The following is a 13,439-nucleotide window of genomic DNA, read 5'->3' as shown; positions in this document are numbered from 1 at the left end:
CCCCCTCCCCACTGCTTGCCCATGTGACATCTCACCTACTGAATGGTGGGTGCCAGCTGTGGGCACGTGGCCACCACAGAAGGGCCACAGTAGCCGTTGGCCACATCATGGGACCCCCCCAACTCTTTGTGATGACAGCGGCTGCAATGGGACCAAACTACATCCCTGTAGTAGCCATTGGGCCATGTCATGGGTCCTCCCAAGTCTCTGTGTCCACCTTCAGCCCCAGTGCCACTCTTTTCGCCCACGTGGCTTCTCCACCAGCGGGGCACAAACCACATCCCTGTTGGCTACATCACAGGCCCTTCCCATGTCTTTGTGTTGACAAGGGCCACCAGTGGGGCCAAACCACATCTGTGGGGCCAAGCCACATCTCTGTGGCCACCACAGAAGGGCTGTAGTAGCCATTGGTCAAGTCATAGACCTTTCCTAAGTCTTTGCATTAGCGATGGGCACCAAAAGGGCCAAACCCTATCCCCATGGCTACCACAGAAGGGCTGCGGTAGCCATTTGCCACATCATGAGTCCTCCCCAAGTCATTGTGTCCACGTTTGTCCCCAGTCCCGTGGCTTTCTGCCTACGTGCGTTCCCCACAAGCCAACAATGGGCATTGGTGGAGCCAAACCATGTCCCTGTGGCCACCACAGAAGGGCCATAGAGTCATTGGCCACATCATGGGTCCACCCGAGGCTGTACATAGACTGTGGGTGCCAGTGGGCCAAACTGCGTCCCCGTGGCCACCACAGAAGCGCTGTAGCAGCCACTGGCCATGTCACGGCTTCTCCTGAAGTCTTTGTGTTGACGATGGGTGCCAGTAGGGCCGACCCACGGGCATGTGGCCATCACAGAGGAGCTGTAATAACCACTCGCCCCATCCGGGATCGTCCTGAAGTCTTTGTAGCGATGATAGCGCCAGCGGGGCCAAACCACGTCCCCGTGGCCACCACAGAAGGGTTGTAGCAGCCATTGACCACGTCGTGGATCCTCCATGAATCCTGTTGACGACGGGCAGCAGCAGGACAAGACAGGTCCCCGTGGCCACCACGGAAGGGTTGTAGCAGCCGTTGATCCTGTCAGGGATCCTCCATAAACCTTTCTGTTGACGAAGGGCAGCAGCAGGTCAGAGCACGTCCCCGTGGTCACCACGGAAGCACCGTCGTCTGCTCCACCACCTCCGCCCGTCTCCTTGGGGAGCCCTCAGAGCCCCTGGGGCATCGCCAGGGCTGGGCCGGGCCCCCGTTCGGCGGCGTGGAAGCGGCGGTGGTGGGACACGAGGTGGGAGCCCCGGCTGAAGTTCTTGGCGCAGTGGGGGCAGCGGTAGGGCTTCTCGCCGGTGTGGCTGCGCTCATGTTCGAGCAGGCGGGAGCTTTCACCGAAGCGTTTGCCACACTGGCCGCACGGGAAGGGTTTCTGGCCGCTGTGGATGCGCTGGTGCTGGGTGAGGTTGGCGCGCCAGCCGAAGCGCTTGCCGCAGGCGCCGCACTCGTAGGGCTTCTCGCCGGTGTGGGTGCGCTGGTGCTGCCGGAGGTTGGAGTTCTGGGCGAAGCTCTTGGCGCAGGCGCCGCACTTGTAGGGCTTCTCGCCGGTGTGGACGCTGCGGTGCCGCACCAGGTGCGCCCTCTGCCCGAAGGCTTTGCCGCACTCACGGCACTTGTAGGGTTTCTGCGCCGCCGGGGGGGGCAGCCCCCAGGGCCAGCCCCGGCCAGGTGACGGGGACAGCGGGGGTGACGTCGCCAGGCTCGCAGGGGCTCCTGGGGATTTCCCGGCGCCTGCGGGGACACGGCGATGGATCCCCCGGTGCCCCCCCTGAGCCGCTCCTGTGCCCCCGTACCCAACCTGGTCCCTGGGATTCCCCAACCGCCCCCGATCTCCCTCACGGCCCCCCCGCGCTCCCAAATCCTTTCCCGAGCCACACGGTGCCGCCCCCCGCCCCAGATCCCGCTGGAGGAACGTGGAGGTCAGGGGTGACCCGGGATGGGCTTGGGGGGAGCAAAGACCCCCCCGAGGTCCCCAGTGTCCCCCCACACCGGCGGGACATGCTGGGTCTCCATCCTTGGGCTGGGAGGAGCCGGCGCTGCCCGGGCACCCCCCGCTGCCCCGCGATGCTTTCGGGTGTCCCCCCCGTGCCCCCCCCGCCAGTCTCACCTCCGGGGGTGCCGGGTACCGTCCCCCCATCCCCGCCCCAGTCGCCGGGCGGCTCCTCTGGCAGCTCCATGGTCTGTGGGGAGACAGGGGGGACACACACGGGGTGGGGGTGTCAGCACCAGCACCCCCCCCTCAAAAAAAGAGGATTCGGGCATCCGAGGTGGGAATGGGGGGGGGAGCCCCTGCCAGGGGTGGAGAGATGGGGGGAGCCCTGGGGGGGCACCGGGGGGGGGTACAGGGGTGGGGGTGGGACGGGGGGACCTGGGGGGGCACCGGGGGGAGCACAGGGGTGGGGGTGGGACAGGGGGACCTGGGGGGCACCAGGGGGGGCACAGGGGTGGGGGTGGGACAGGGGGACCTGGGGGGCACCGGGGGGGCACAGGGGTGGGGGTGGGACAGGGGGACCTGGGGGGCACCGCGAGGGGGCACAAGAGTGGGGGTGGGACGGGGGGACCTGGGGGGGCACCGAGGGTGAGGGGGGACGCGAGGGACCGCCGGGCCGGGGGGGAACCCCGGGGGGGCTGAGCGGGGGCGGCAGGGCCGGCACCGGGGCTCAGCGTGGGGGTGTCCCGGGAGCGGGGGGGGGGCTGGTCCGGTCCCGGTCGCGTGTTCCCCCCGCCCCCACCTCACCTCGCCGCCGCTGAGCCGCCGCGACCCCGCGACCCGGAAGCGCTCGGGCGCCGCCAGGGGCCGCTCTGCGCCGCGGGCGGACCCGACTCGATGGTGTTAACCCCTCCCGCGCCGCCACGGCTCCCCCACACCCCCCGCATCACACTTCGGGGGAGGGCAGTCTTCCCCGTTTCGGCAGGGTTTTGCCCCATTTGGGAGCCTCACCCCTGTGTCCCCCAAGGGCTGCGGGGGGCCCCGAGGGGCAGAGTTACGGGGATGGGGGAGGTCTCCAGGACCCAGAGGCTGCAGGGGGGCACCCAGAGCTGAATTTGGGGGGACAGATGGGGGGCGCAGAGCTGGAGCGGGGTGTCTGGAGCTGAATTCGGGGGGTCCTCGAGGCGACTCGTGTCCCCGCTGGTGGGTGACCAGGCCAGAACGCCGGCGGTGGCTCCCTGAAGTCCCCGTGGCAGCGGGCAGAGTTAAGGGGGTTCCTGATGTCCGTATTTTGGGGTCTTCTGGGGTCCCTGGAGGCAGATTTGGTGACACTCAGAGCACGTTTCGGTGTCCTCAAGGGCTACTTGTGTCCCCATGTGCATGTGACGAGGCTGAAGCGCTGGTGGTAGCTCTCTAATGTCCGTATTTCGGGGTCCTTTGTGGTTCCTGGCAGCAGATTTGGTGACACTTGGCACCCCTTTCGGTGTCCCCAAGGGCTAGTTGTGTTCCCACGCACGTGTGACGAGGCCGGAGCGCTGGCGGTGGCACTGTCGGCAGCGCGGGCAGGGGAGGGGCCGCTCCCCGGGGTGACCGCGCAGGCCCAGCGCCAAGCTCGGGGTGAGGCATTTGCTGCAGAGATGGGGACATTTGGAGTGACACGGGGATGTGGGGGGACATGTGGTGTGACATGGGGACACGGGGACGTGAAGGGGGACACAGAGACACAGGGAGATGTGAGGGGATACCTGGTGTGACATGGGGGGGACAGGAGGGGACATGGGGGGAGACAAGGCGGGGACGTGAGGACATACAGGGACATGAAGGGACTTTGAGAGACCTGAGGACACATCGGGGGGACGTGGGCACACAAGGGGACACGGTGGGGACACAAGGGGACACAGGAGGATGTGGAAGGACCTGGGGACACGCAGAGAGACGTGGTGGGGACACAAGGGGACCCCGGGGGACACTGAGGGACACAGGGGGACCTTAAGGGACACCCGAGGACCTGCAGGGGACAGGGACAGACCTGGGGACACAGGGGGGGACAGGAGAGGACACGGGGGGCTCACCAGGGGGGCCGGGAGGGTGACGCTGTCCTGGGGCCACCAGCCCCCACGGGCCCTTGCCAGGAACATGGCGCTTGCGGGGACACCGTGGTCAGCCAGTGCTCCCAGTAACACCCAGTGCTCCCAGTAACTGCCCTGGGGCTCCTAGTGCTCCCAGTAACCCCAGTGAACCTCACCAGCCTCCCCAGTGCACCCACTTCTCCCCCACAGCACCCCCAGTAACTCCCAGCACTCCCAGTAACCCCCGATGCCCCCCAGTGTCCACTCCACCAGTCTCCCCAGCGCTCCCAGTCCCTCCCCAGTGCTCCCAGTCCCCACCCAGTGCTCCCAGTCCCCACCCAGCGCTCCCAGTCTCTCCCCAGCACTCCCAGTCCCTCCCCAGTGCTCCCAGTCCCCACCCAGCGCTCCCAGTCCCCACCCAGTGCTCCCAGTTCCTCCCCACCACTCCTAGTCCCCACCCAGCGCTCCCAGTTCCTCCCCACCACTCCTAGTCCCCACCCAGCGCTCCCAGTCTCTCCCCAGCACTCCCAGTCCCTCCCCAGTGCTCCCAGTCCCCACCCAGTGCTCCCAGTTCCTCCCCACCACTCCTAGTCCCTGCCCAGTGCTCCCAGTCCCCACCCAGTGCTCCCAGTCCCTCCCCAGCACTCCCAGTCCCTCCCGAGCGCTCCCAGTCCCTCCCCAGTGCTCCCAGTCCCCACCCAGTGCTCCCAGTCCCCACCCAGCGCTCCCAGTCCCTCCCCAGTGCTCCCAGTCCCCACCCAGTGCTCCCAGTCCCTCCCCAGCGCTCCCAGTCCCCACCCAGTGCTCCCAGTCCCTCCTCAGTGCTCCCATTTACCCCCCATCGCTCCCAGTACCTCGGGCGGGCCCTGCCCCGAGCCGGGCCGAGCTGGCGGCAGCGGCGAAGAAGGGGGGGGGGGGAGGCACCGCGGGGACCCGGGGGGAGGAACGGGCGGGACCGGGGGGGCCCCACCCCAGGGCGGGAGGGGACGCGGGGGCTCAGCACCCGCCGGGGTCCTCCCGCCTCCCCCAGTAGCTCCCAGTTGGGGGCCACATTCCCACTGGGAGAGACCCCGTCCATGGACTGGGAATGGGGGATGGGCAGTGAGCCCCCACACTGGGAGTGGGGGAGGGTGTGTGTGTGTGCACCCCCCGAACTGTGACAGGGTGGGGACATGAACCTGCAAACTGGGAGCGGGGGACTGGGAACCCCCCAAACTGGGAGTGGGGGAGGGGAGACGCTCACACACTGGTGTTAGAGTGATTGGTTCGCTGAGCTGTCGATCAGCGCCTCTTCCCCGCCTCCCTGAGGAATCTGGATGTCGATTGGTTGCTCGCAACGTCCATCTTAAAGGTCACCGCCTTCCCTGGAATGACTCGATCGCTGGTTGGTGCAGCACCCGCCCGCCCTTTTGGTTTCGGACAACATTCGCCCGCCCAGCCTGGGGGACGGAACGCTTTGAAGAAGCGGATTGGATCCGTGCGCTGTCAGTCCGCGGTCTCCAGAGGCCTATTGGCTTGCTGAGGTGTGGCTCCACCCACTGGCTGAGCTGATTGGCCCGTTCCCCTTTAGCTCCGCCCCGCGCCGCTCACGTGCTCCTTCCCGCCCCTCCCTCCCCACCCGCCTGCGCCTCCCATTGCCTTCCAGCCCTGTCAATCTCAGCTGGTCCCCTCCCCCTCGCCGCACAGCGGGCGCCGATTGGCTGCTCCCAGAGGAGGGGGGGGGGGCTCCTGCGCGCGCAGCCGGCGGGGGCCCGCGAGCCCCCCGGGAGGGGGCCGAGGGGCAGCGGTCGCCATGTCAGGTCCGGCGGCGGCGGAGGGGGGCGGCGGTGGCCCCGCCGGGAAGCGGCCGGACTCGCTGGACCTGCTGGAGCGCTGCGGCGTCTGCCGGGAGCGGCTGCGGGCCGAGCGGGAGCCGCGGCTGCTGCCCTGCCTCCACTCGGTCTGCCGGGAGTGCCTGCGCGCCGCGCCGGGCCCCGCCGCCGCCCCGGATGGGCCAGGTGAGGCGGGGCCGGGGAGCCCTGCGCGGGGCGGACGGGGCCGGGCGTGGCCGGGGGACACGAACGGCCCCGCGGGGTGCGGAGGAGCCGCGGCAGGGCCGGGCGGGGCCGGGGGCGCTTTGCGGGTGTCGCGGAGGGGCGTTGCTGACACCCTGGCTTCCCCCGGGGCTCCCCGAGCGGGGCTTTGGCCGGCCCGGGGCGGCCCGCGGGGTCCCCTCGCCCTGCCCGGGTTGTGCTGGGCCGCCCCCAGCCGCCCCGCGGCTGCTCGGGGCCCCCCGGGCGCCTGGGTCCGTCCCACCCCGCGGGGGACGCGCTGAGCCCGTTGCCGGCGGTTGCCTCTGCCGCGGCTCCCCCCCCTCTGCGGGGGGTTCTGGAGAGATCAGAAGCGCCACATCCTCTCGGTGCCACCTGCGGGAGGTGGCACCTCAACCGTCACCCGCAGCCTGGCGAGGAGGAGGAGGAGGAAGGACGCATCAGCCGCTGCTTTGAAGGCGGATGACGGAGCTGAGCAAGAGGCAGCAGCCGTGCGGGTTCATGGTGGACATCGGGAGGAACTTTCCTACCCCGTGGTTTGGCTGGAAAAAGCCGTCGGCGACCTGGGTCGATGCTGGACCCGCTCCGGGAGCAGGGACCCCCCGAGGCGCCGTCCCCTCTGCGATGACACCGGGGACGGCCCCGGGGCCGTGCTGGGGCTCGTTTTGGGGCTCTGCCCGTCACTGTCAGGACCCGGGATCCTCTGGGTTCTTCTTTCTCCGCCCCGCGAACGAGCCTCCGCGGTTTCGGCAGGCACGACGCTCTGCGCGGGTCCATGAGGGGACTCTAGTGACAGATGGTGGTGGCCGGGGTTTGGGGTGGCCCAGCCCCCCCTGATGTGTCCCCTGCTCCCCTCCCCGCAGTGGTCGACTGCCCAATCTGCAAACACCAGTGTCAACTGAAGGACGTGGTGGAGAACTACTTCCTGAGGGACAGCGGGGCCGAGACATCTGCTGCCAGCCAGGGGTCAAGTCAGGTAACGCACTGTTACAGCTTAATTAGCAGTTAATTAGGGTGAATCAGCTCCCCGCGGCTGGGCAGGCCCAGGGTCCCCACGCCGAGTGTCTTGTTCCCCAGTGCTGCACCAGCTGCGAGGACAACGCGCCAGCCACCAGCTACTGTGTGGAGTGCTCGGAGCCGCTCTGCGAGACCTGCGTGGAGGCACACCAGCGCGTCAAGTACACCAAGGACCACACGGTCCGGGCCGCAGGTCTGTCCCTGTCCCCGCCACCGCGCTGTCACCCGCCTTTCCGTGGCTGGCGTGTCCCCGGGCACGGCTGGAGGTGCCACCGCGGCGGCTGTGCCTGTCCCCTAGGGACGTCTCCTCTGCCGGTGGGTCCCACGCGGTGCCGGTGACGTCACGGTGACGTCACGGTGACGTCACACGGCGTTTCCCGCAGGCAGCGGCAAGGGGAAGGAGGGCGAGCGCACCGTGTACTGCTCCGTGCACAAGCACGAGCCGCTGGTGCTCTTCTGTGACACGTGCGACACGCTCACCTGCCGGGATTGCCAGCTCAACGCGCACAAGGACCACCAGTGAGTGCCTGCGGCAGCGGTTCGTTTAATAACGGTTGATTTTCCGTGGCTAATTACGGCTTGACTCGGTTATCCTGCTGGTTAGCCCTGAAAAGCGGTGATTTGGGGCGACTCAGGGAACTAAACTGATGTTATCTGTTGACTGGAAAGGTCGCCTGTGCACCTCATCAGCGAGGCCCTGCAGCACCTTAAATGTGTGTTTAGTGACTGTGTAAGAAGGTAGTTAACTAATTAAACTGATTGACTAGTTGTTGAAGAACTGAAGTTAACCTGCAGGCTAATTATTCTCATCGATTAATATTGATTTTAAAATTGAAGCATGTTAGTTATTAGTTGGCCAAGTACTGAACGGATTGACCAGGTAGAGTGGTAATTTTGGTTAATTTTTAACTAAATGGGTATGTTATCTGATTAGTTACTTTGTTAATTAGGGCGCTGGTGGTTTGAGGGGCTTAAGTTGCTTTTAGATTTTAAGCAGTTGGAGATAATCAAATTTGTTAGTTGTGAGGAATCAATTATGTTCTCAGTTATTTCAATTAGCTTGATTTTTTTTAATTGATCTTCAATTGTTGAGTTTTTTTGAATAGACTGGTTTTGCTCTCAGGCTGGTTAAATTTCCTGGTCGATCAGTAACTAATCTGATTCATTACCTGAGCGGGTGTCTAGTTAGGTTGCTTACCTGATTAGTTACGTTAAAAGCATTTTTGATGCATAAGATCTAATTCAGTTAAAGTAACTAAATAAATTATTTGTGGGTGATGAGTTTGTGAGCTGAGCCAGGTCCATAACCCTAATTAATTGGTTAATGGCTAACAAGTTAACGAGCATTGAGCGGGTTAACTCGTTCGAGCTGGTTCCCTCTTCCAGTGGCTCCAGGAGTTGGGGGGGGTCTCTGTGGGGCTGTTTGGGGCCCCCCACGGGTCCCTGGTGTGGGGGCCGGCACACATCGGGGCGTTCTGGGCTCTCGCCCCCCTCAGCGACCCCCTGCCCCCCCCGCAGGTACCAGTTCCTGGAGGACGCGGTCAGGAACCAGCGCAAGATGCTGGCGACGCTGGTGAAGCGCCTGGGCGACAAACACGCCAGCCTGCAGCGCTCCACCAAGGAAGTGCGCAGCTTGTAGGTGCCCCACCTGCCCCCTCTCTGGGGGGGTATTTACCCCCCTGGGGGGTGCATTGGGGAGTTATTTACCCCGCTCGGCCCTTCCCCGCTCTGCCGCAGCATCCGCCAGGTGACGGACGTGCAGAAGCGGGTGCAGGTGGACGTGAAGATGGCCATCCTGCAGATCATGAAGGAGCTCAACAAGCGTGGGAAGGTGCTGGTGAGCGACGCCCAGGTGAGCCAGGGGCCGTGGTGGGGCCGGCGCCTCTCCCAGCGCCGTCCCCCTGCCCTGAGGTGCCGCCGTGCCCCCCCGCAGCGGGTGACCGAGGGGCAGCAGGAGAAACTGGAGCGGCAGCACTGGGCCATGACCAAGCTGCAGCGGCACCAGGAGCACATCCTCCGCTTCGCCTCCTGGGCCCTGGAGAGCGACAACAGCACCGCTCTGCTGCTCTCCAAGAAGCTGGTGAGCTGCCGCGGGGACCAAAGCCCCTCACAGACCCCCCCGGACTCATCGCCTTGGGCAGGGAACCCCCTGGGACGGGTGGTTGGGGACCGTCGGTTCCCTGGTCGCCGTGACTCTGCGGGCGGGCGGGGACGCAGGTGCGCGGAGCGAAGCCGGGGCGGGGCTGTGCTGGGTCCTGGCCTGGGGTCTGCTCTCCCCGTTCTGGGGGGTGTGGGGTCAGGAGACGGTCTCCTGAGGGGCAGTTTGTCCCCAGGGTGCCCCATGTCCTCTGCTGCCTCCCTGTTCATGTCCCCAGGGTGCTGCAGCGGGGTCCCTGGACACGCTGGGTCCTCTGGGGGTCCCCCTCAGGGTCCCTGTGACATGACAGGTGCCACCAGAGTGCTGTCATGTGTCCCCTCAGGGTCACCACGATGGGATGGGTGTTGCTGGGGGCTGTCACCTGTCCCGTTGAGGTCCCTGTGTTGTGACAGCTGTCCCCGGGGCGCTGCCACATGTGTCCTCTGGGTCCCTGGGATGTGACCGGTGTCCCCAGGGGGCCCCTGCCATATGATGGGTGTCCCTGGGATGCTGCCACGTGTCCCCTTGGGCTCCTGACATTGTGACAAGCCCCCCCCAGATCTACTTCCAGCTCCACCGCGCCCTCAAGATGATCGTGGACCCTGTGGAGCCGCAGGGTGACATGAAGTTCCAGTGGGACCTCAACGCCTGGACCAAGAGTGCCGAGAGCTTTGGTGAGCCCCCGGGGAGGGGACACCCCTGGGCACACCCTGGGGACACCAGAGCCCCGCTCAACACCCCTCGCCCCCCTTGCAGGCACCATCATCTCAGAGCGGAGCCTCCCCCCGCCATCCCTGAGCCCCCAGCCGCCGGCCACCAGCCCCCGTGGCCCCAGCCCCGCCATGGGCGCCTCACAGGTACCTCCGGGGGGGCACGGGGGTGTGTTTTTGGGGGGTCCTGCACCCGTGGGTGCCCCCTGGTAATGCCCCCCCCCCCCCCCAATCTTTCTTCTCCAGGGCCCGCTGCAAGCCACGGTGGTGAGCAAAGGGCAATACGCTCCCAGCCCCCTCCTGCAGTCCCCCCCGGGACCCCAAATAGGGGCTGAGGAGGGGCCAGGCACCCCCAGTGTCCCACAGAGCGGGGGGGGGGCGCTGGCGATGCCCATCCTGCCTCAGTTTCCCCTGGGGGCCGAGGGGCTGGGCTGCCCCGACCTGTCCCCCCCCCGCCTTTACCCACAGACGGCTGAGAGCCCAGGGGACGCGGCTGCGGGCGCTGAGCTGGGTGAGTGGGGGGGGTGATGTGGGAGGGGGGGACCTGGGGGGGGGGGACGGAGGAGGATGAGCTGGGGGAGGAAGGCTCCTGATGTGGGTTTTTCTCAGCAGCCAATGGCCCCCACGAAGCCGTTGTCACCGGAGTGAAGAGGTGAGTGTGGGGGAACCCCCTGGCCCTTGTCACCCTGTGCTGTGCCTTGGGGGGTGGCTTTGGACCCCCCCCATGTAGCTGTCCCCAGGGGTGACTTAGACAACACTGTCCCTTGTCACCCCACACCAGGGATCCTGTCCCTTGTCACCCCGTGTCCAGGGGGTGGCAGGGACACCCTCTCACCCCATACTTGGGGTTCCCCCCACCCTTGTCACCTCATACCCAGAGGTGGCCGCGTTCCCCTGTGTCCTCAGGGACAGGGCCACCGTGTCCCCGTCGTCATGGCTAGGGAGTGGGGCTCCATCCCAGGAGGTCTCACAGCAGGGGGGAACCCAATTTTGGGGCTTGGGGGGGCTGCCTGGGACCCCCCAGCGTGCCATGATGACCTCATTATACAGGAGGAAAGATGTTAATCCTGCTGGGGAGAAGTTGGTTAAGAAGCTGCTCGTTAAGCGGTAACGAAGTCTTGGGGGGTGGGGGGGAGTTAAGGCACCTCCATTCTGACAGTGAGTTGCGGGAGGAGAAGATGGAGCCCCCGGGCCTGGGGACAACGGGGACCCCCCCTGTCCCTCGTCACCCTGTACCCAGCGCTCCCCTGACCCTTGTCACCCCTGTCCTGGGGCAACTGTGACCCCCCCCAGTCCCCTCCCCTGTCCCCTGCTCCCTCAGTCTCCCATGTCTGGGATGTCCCTGTCCCCTCTTGCTCTGTTTCTGGGGGGTGCTGGGGAGCAGCTGGGGTCCCCCCTGTCCCTTGTCCCCTTCGTGCTGCGGGGTAGGTGGGTGTCTCCCTGTCAGCACCCCCCTCCTGAGGGCACCGGGGCTGCCAGCACCCCAAACGCCAAGGAAATCGACCCGGGAGGGTCGAGGGGGGTCCTCTAAACTCCTGACCCCGCCGCACGCCCCCCAGGAGCCGCCCCCCCGGGGGTCCCGCGGGCGCCCTCCTCCGCAAGGTGCCGCGGGTCAGCCTGGAGCGGCTGGACCTGGACCTGTCCGGCGCGGCGCAGCCCCCCGTCTTCCGCGTCTTCCCCGGCACCTCGGCCGCGGACTTCAGCCTCATTGTCATCGAGCGGGGGGTGCAGCCGCGGCGCCCCGTCCCCCTCGCCGTCAAGGTGGGTGTCCCTCTGTCCGTCCCCACTGCGCTCCCCGTCCGTCCGTCTCACCCCCTTCTCCCCCCCCGCCTCGCAGGAGGAGCAGCAGGAGGCCGCTATCGGGGACGCCCAAGACACCAAGCCCGTGGGGCTCCTTCCCGAGCACCCCGGGGTGCCGAAACCCCTCGGCCCCTCCTTGGGGCTGGGATCGGCCACCCCGGGACCCCCCCCTGGCCCCGGGGTCTCCTGTTGCCGCGTCTGCTGCCAGGCTGGTGCCGTGGTGATGTGCGACCGATGCGAGCACTGCTACCACCTCGACTGTCACCTCCCTGCGCTCCAGGAGGTCCCCAGGTACGGCTGGTCCCTGCCACCCACGGGGCAAACTGGGACCCGCTGCCTCTTGCACCTCCCCGGGTCCCCCCACGTCCCCGGGATCCGCCTGCTGATCCCAAGGGACCTCCGGGCCCAATCCTGGGGGCTCTGCCCACACGCCAGGGACAGGCTGGGCGGGGACACCCGGTCCCTCACCCCGGTCCCTCACCCCGGTCCCGCAGCCCCGAGTGGAGGTGTCTGCTGTGCCAGGACCTGCCCCCCCCCACCGAGGACCTGGCCTCTGGCTTCGAGGAGAGGCCGCCCCACAAACTCTGCCCCTCGGACCAGCAGGTGTGTGTGGGGTGGGGGGAAGGGGGGTGATGGGGGGGTCCGGTGGTGCGGGAAAGGACCGAGGGATCCCTCTAAATCCCTGCAGAAATGTGAGTACGTGCTGCTGGAGCTGCTCTGCCATGAGCCCTGCCGGCCCCTCCACCGCCTCTCCAGCTCCCTGGTGAGTCCTGTGCCTCGGGGTGGGGGCTCCGAGCTGGGGGGGCTCCTCGCTCCGCAGGGATCCCTCACCCCTCCTCCCCAGGAGGGCCACGACGCCATCGACCTGACCCTGATCCGCGCCAAGCTGCAGGAGAAGCTCACCCCCCACTACCGCTGCCCCGAGGAGTTCGCCCGCGACGTCTGGAGGATGATCCAGCAGTTCAACCGCCTCACCGAGGTGCGGGAGCCCCTAGGGGGGGTTCTGGGGAGCCCGGGGGGACCCGGCACCCCCCTCACCCCTGGTGTTTTCCCCAGGACAAGGCGGATGTTCAGTCCATCCTGGGCCTGCAGCGGTTTTTCGAGGCCCGGCTCAGCGCGGCCTTCGGCGACTGCAAGTTCTCCTCCGCTCTCTTCCTTGAGCCCATCATCCCCCTGGACGAGGCTGAAGGCTCCCCGGCCCCCCCTGCCGGCCCCCTGGCCCCCTGAAGCCCCCCCTTGGCGGGGCGGGGGGTGGAGAGCGGGGCTGGATCCTGCCCCCGGCACCCCAAGGACCCTGAGGAGGGACATGGGGGTGTCCCTGTGTCCCCTCACCCCTGCAGCGGCTGTCCCCGCCCCCTCGCGGGGGTGTCCTTATCTCTCGGAGAAATAAACTCACCATCTCGACCCCCTCCCTTGTCTCGGGGCTGCATCCCCCCCTTTTGCCATCTGCTGCCCCCCGCTTCCATCCTCCCCCCCTGAGCTGGGGAGGGGCTGAACTGCTCCTGGACTGGGAGCTACAGGGCTGGAGCTGGGCTGGCTGGTGCTGGCCCTACTGGGGACGGGCGGCACTGAGAGGGGAAGGACTGGTCCCAGTATGGCCCCTCTGAAGGTTCTGGGAGGGGCAACTGGTCCCAGTAAGGCCGCCCCATGGCTGAGAGAGGAGCAACGCCTCCAGCCAAGATGGCGGCGCCCACTGGGGGGAGGTGAA

The 13,439-nt window shown here is 66.9% G+C and overlaps 2 protein-coding genes across 5 annotated transcripts; one reads left to right on the top strand and one right to left on the bottom strand.

Moving 5' to 3' along the window:
- Positions 1-112: 112 nt before the first annotated feature.
- On the bottom strand, positions 113-4,928 carry LOC141917199 (uncharacterized). 4 transcript variants are annotated; one of them, XM_074810290.1, is made up of 5 exons: positions 4,892-4,928; positions 4,041-4,110; positions 2,776-3,597; positions 2,146-2,218; positions 113-1,769 (listed from the first exon to the last, which is right to left on the bottom strand). In XM_074810290.1, the coding sequence occupies exons 4-5, from the start codon at positions 2,213-2,215 to the stop codon at positions 1,198-1,200; spliced, it is 642 nt and encodes a 213-aa protein (XP_074666391.1). In that variant the 5' UTR covers positions 2,216-2,218; positions 2,776-3,597; positions 4,041-4,110; positions 4,892-4,928; the 3' UTR covers positions 113-1,197. The 4 variants fall into 4 exon arrangements, with proteins under 4 accessions (XP_074666391.1, XP_074666392.1, XP_074666390.1 ...); XM_074810291.1 differs by having other exon boundaries at positions 2,980-3,597; XM_074810289.1 differs by having other exon boundaries at positions 2,776-4,110; positions 4,892-4,915.
- Positions 4,929-5,783: 855 nt separating this feature from the next.
- Positions 5,784-13,140, top strand: TRIM28 (tripartite motif containing 28). Its single transcript, XM_074810268.1, has 18 exons — positions 5,784-6,034; positions 6,931-7,043; positions 7,145-7,277; positions 7,468-7,603; positions 8,603-8,719; positions 8,822-8,936; positions 9,018-9,164; positions 9,781-9,895; positions 9,978-10,078; positions 10,178-10,442; positions 10,541-10,583; positions 10,982-11,038; positions 11,491-11,692; positions 11,769-12,022; positions 12,226-12,334; positions 12,420-12,494; positions 12,576-12,710; positions 12,788-13,140. The coding sequence occupies exons 1-18, from the start codon at positions 5,830-5,832 to the stop codon at positions 12,956-12,958; spliced, it is 2,493 nt and encodes an 830-aa protein (XP_074666369.1). The 5' UTR covers positions 5,784-5,829; the 3' UTR covers positions 12,959-13,140.
- Positions 13,141-13,439: the final 299 nt, after the last annotated feature.

The sequence above is a fragment of the Strix aluco genome, chromosome 35, assembly GCF_031877795.1.
Source record: "Strix aluco isolate bStrAlu1 chromosome 35, bStrAlu1.hap1, whole genome shotgun sequence".
Classification (NCBI taxonomy): domain Eukaryota; kingdom Metazoa; phylum Chordata; class Aves; order Strigiformes; family Strigidae; genus Strix; species Strix aluco.
Note: the sequence above shows the minus strand (reverse complement) of the source record. Positions and strands in the feature narration are given on the sequence as shown.